This window comes from Saprolegnia parasitica (genome assembly GCF_000151545.1).
Source record: "Saprolegnia parasitica CBS 223.65 unplaced genomic scaffold supercont2.904, whole genome shotgun sequence".
NCBI lineage: Eukaryota > Oomycota > Saprolegniomycetes > Saprolegniales > Saprolegniaceae > Saprolegnia > Saprolegnia parasitica.
The window spans coordinates 1-2,909 of record NW_012157298.1 but is presented as its reverse complement, the minus strand read 5'-3'; the positions used below and the strand labels follow the sequence as shown (position 1 = coordinate 2,909).

General features: G+C 54.9%; 1 protein-coding gene across 1 annotated transcript; it reads left to right on the top strand.

Annotated features, from left to right (window-relative positions):
* Positions 1 to 60: 60 nt before the first annotated feature.
* Positions 61 to 2,620, top strand: SPRG_17992 (hypothetical protein; the record flags this gene model as incomplete). Its single annotated transcript, XM_012357417.1, has 11 exons — positions 61 to 180; positions 291 to 473; positions 520 to 666; positions 714 to 769; positions 825 to 925; positions 973 to 1,076; positions 1,127 to 1,294; positions 1,345 to 1,506; positions 1,563 to 1,694; positions 1,772 to 2,047; positions 2,096 to 2,620. Coding segments are annotated over 11 exons (1,974 nt in total), but the record flags the coding sequence as incomplete, so codon positions are not given.
* Positions 2,621 to 2,909: the final 289 nt, after the last annotated feature.

The window sequence follows — 2,909 nt, the reverse complement described above, 5'->3', positions numbered from 1 at the left end:
CAAGGTCCTTCGCGTCGACGGGTCTTGCGGCCGCTTCGACTCTTCAACCAAGACGGCGACATGAAGCTCATCATGACCTCGTTCGCCGCCGCGCTCCCCGCGGTCCTCGACGTCCTCGTGCTCTGCCTCGGTGTCTTTATCATCTTTGGCATCGCTGGCCGAACGCTCTTTTCTCAAAAGGTACCAAATGCGTTTGTCGTTGGAGATGCATTTTCTGAGATTGCAGTTTTTGAGATTGCAGTTTGAGATTGTTTGAAATGGAGTAAATTGGTACTCATGGACGATGGTAGATGTACTCGTGCAACGACACCTCAGTGGCCAACCGCACCCAGTGCACAGGGTTCTACGCCGCGCAACCGCTACCCGCGTCCGACGCGCCCGTGCTTATGCCCCGGGTTTGGGTGCCGTACCGCGCTCGCTTTGACACGCTGGCGAGCTCGATGATTGCGCTCATGGAGCTCTCGTCGGTCAAGGTACTCCAAATGACTTGTGCGTTTTGAAGACAATATTGTCTTGTAGTGGGTGGACACGGCCGAATTCGCCATGGACATTGTCGGTGTCAACGAGCAGCCGATTCTCAACTACAGCATGATCTACATTGGCTACTTTATCTCGTTTGTATTTATCGGCGGCTTCTTCCTCATTCGACTCTTCGTCGGTGTCCTCGTACGCCACTTCCTTGTCTTCCATCAACTCCATATGAACGATCGTAGGTGGAGCAATTTCAACGCAACAACGGGACGCAGATTCTTACACCGAGTCAAAAATGGTAGACCCTACTGTCGTTACTGTCGTCTTGCTTGCTCGACGGATACACTGTCTAGTTGGGTCGAGCTGGAGCGCCACATGCTCTTGCTCAAACCACGTTACAGCGTGCCCGAGCCCAAAAACGCGATGCGAAGTCGATTCTACCGCGTGGCGAAATGTACCATTTGCATCCATGTTGACATCGAGTCGATATCGCATGTCTAGCCCATCGGTTCGAGCATTTCATGTCGTCGATCATCGTCATGAACATGCTCTTCATGTTGCTCACCCCCACAAAAGCAGCACAGCAGTGGAAGTTTGCGTTCGAGGTACATTATCATTCATTCCTGCCGCGTAGCTCACGCCACTTGGCGTCTAGATGATTGACAAGCTCTTTGTGATCTTGTACTCGTGCGAATTTGCAACCAAGCTCGTCGCGTTCGGCCGCCACATCTTTCGCGACACGTGGCACGTGTTTGACTTGGTGCTCCTGATCGGATCCTACGTCTCGTACTTGCCCGGGATTTCGATTCACCAGATTTCTCAAGTTTATACCGACCAAAATGACACCATTGGCTTATCTACCGCGTGCTCTAGGTTGGCCGCATCTTTCGCGTCATGCGCGTCATGAAGTTTGTCAAAGTCAGCAAGGGCGTGCGGACCATCTTCCGGACCTTCCGCGCCAGTCTCTCGTCGATCGGCAACGTCGTCTTGCTGCTCGTCCTGCTTTTGTACATCTTTGCGATCCTCGGGCGCCAGGTACTCATGGATCGTCAACCATTGATGGCGAACTCATGGATGCATTCTTTTTCTAGCTCTTTGGCACGGTCAAGTATGGCCCGAACCTCAACGAGACGCAAAATTTCCAGACCTTTGGGAACGCGCTCTTGACGCTCTTTGAGCTCATTGCAGGTGGCGAGTGGCACCTCCTCATGACCGACTGCATGGTACGTTGGGTGTTTTTCTTAATTTTTCGTTTTTTCAATGTGTCAATCTTTCAAAAATGTCATTTTTCATTCTCTAGGTCGAAGGCACCGACTGCGCGACGATTGGAAGCGATACGGACTGCGGCGATTACTACGCGGCGTGGATGTACTACCTCGTATTTGTCATTGCGATCGTGTACATCTTCCTCAACCTCTTCATTGCGGTCATCCTCGAGAACTTTCGGAGCTGCTACGTCAAGGACATTAGTCCCGTGACGCTCGAAGATTTCGAGGGGTACCAAGAGGTCTTTGAAAAGTACGACCCGTACCACAAGGGCACGATTCCCATCTACATGCTCCCGCGCTTCTTGCACGTATGATGTTCCAGCACTTCAACGTATCAAACTATCAACGTATTTTAGGACTTGCCGCCCAACTTGCGCGTGAGCACGGCTGGCAACCGCATGGCGTACTTGCACCTTCGGTTTGAGATCGAGCAAGTGCAGCTCGCGCCGTCGACGCCGCAACGCGCGCCGTTCTTCAACGCGCTTCTCCGCACCGTGTGCATCCACCACATGGGCATCCGCGCGCTCTCGTACGAGCAGCAGCGCGACCGCGTCAAGCAGATCTTCGTCATCAAGGAGAAGGTCGCCGCCATGATCGTCCGCGCCATGCTCCGCGGCGTCATCGAGCGCACGCGCATTCGCGCCAAGCGGGAGACCATGTACGGGCTCGCGTGCACCAAGAGCGTGGTCCATCGACGCAGTGTCATGTACACCGGGCTCCATGTCCACGAAGAAGAGGCAGCGATCTCGGTTATCGACGGCTCCGAGGACGATCGACACGATGGCGCGATGGAGACAGCGATCTCCTCGTCGATGCCTGGGAATGCGTCGACGACGCCCAGTGACGCATCGAGCCTGCAAGACGACACCACATGCATGCAGGTCCAGTCCGGCCTATCCGAGCCGGCACTCACAACCGAGGCGTCTACCAACCATCCAGCGGGTCCACCAGTGACGGCAGACACAAACCCATCCCCTAGTCAACCAAATACTGACAAGACGGCGGTGGAAGGTTCACCGACGATAGACGCCCGCACGATGTCGACCTCCGACGCGACAGGTGGCATGGAAGCTACGGCGTCCGCAGTCGAGGCCTCCACAGTGGGCACGGATACGACGACGACCAAAGCAACGGGCGAGACGAGCAAGCCGATCGAGCCAACGCCGTGGC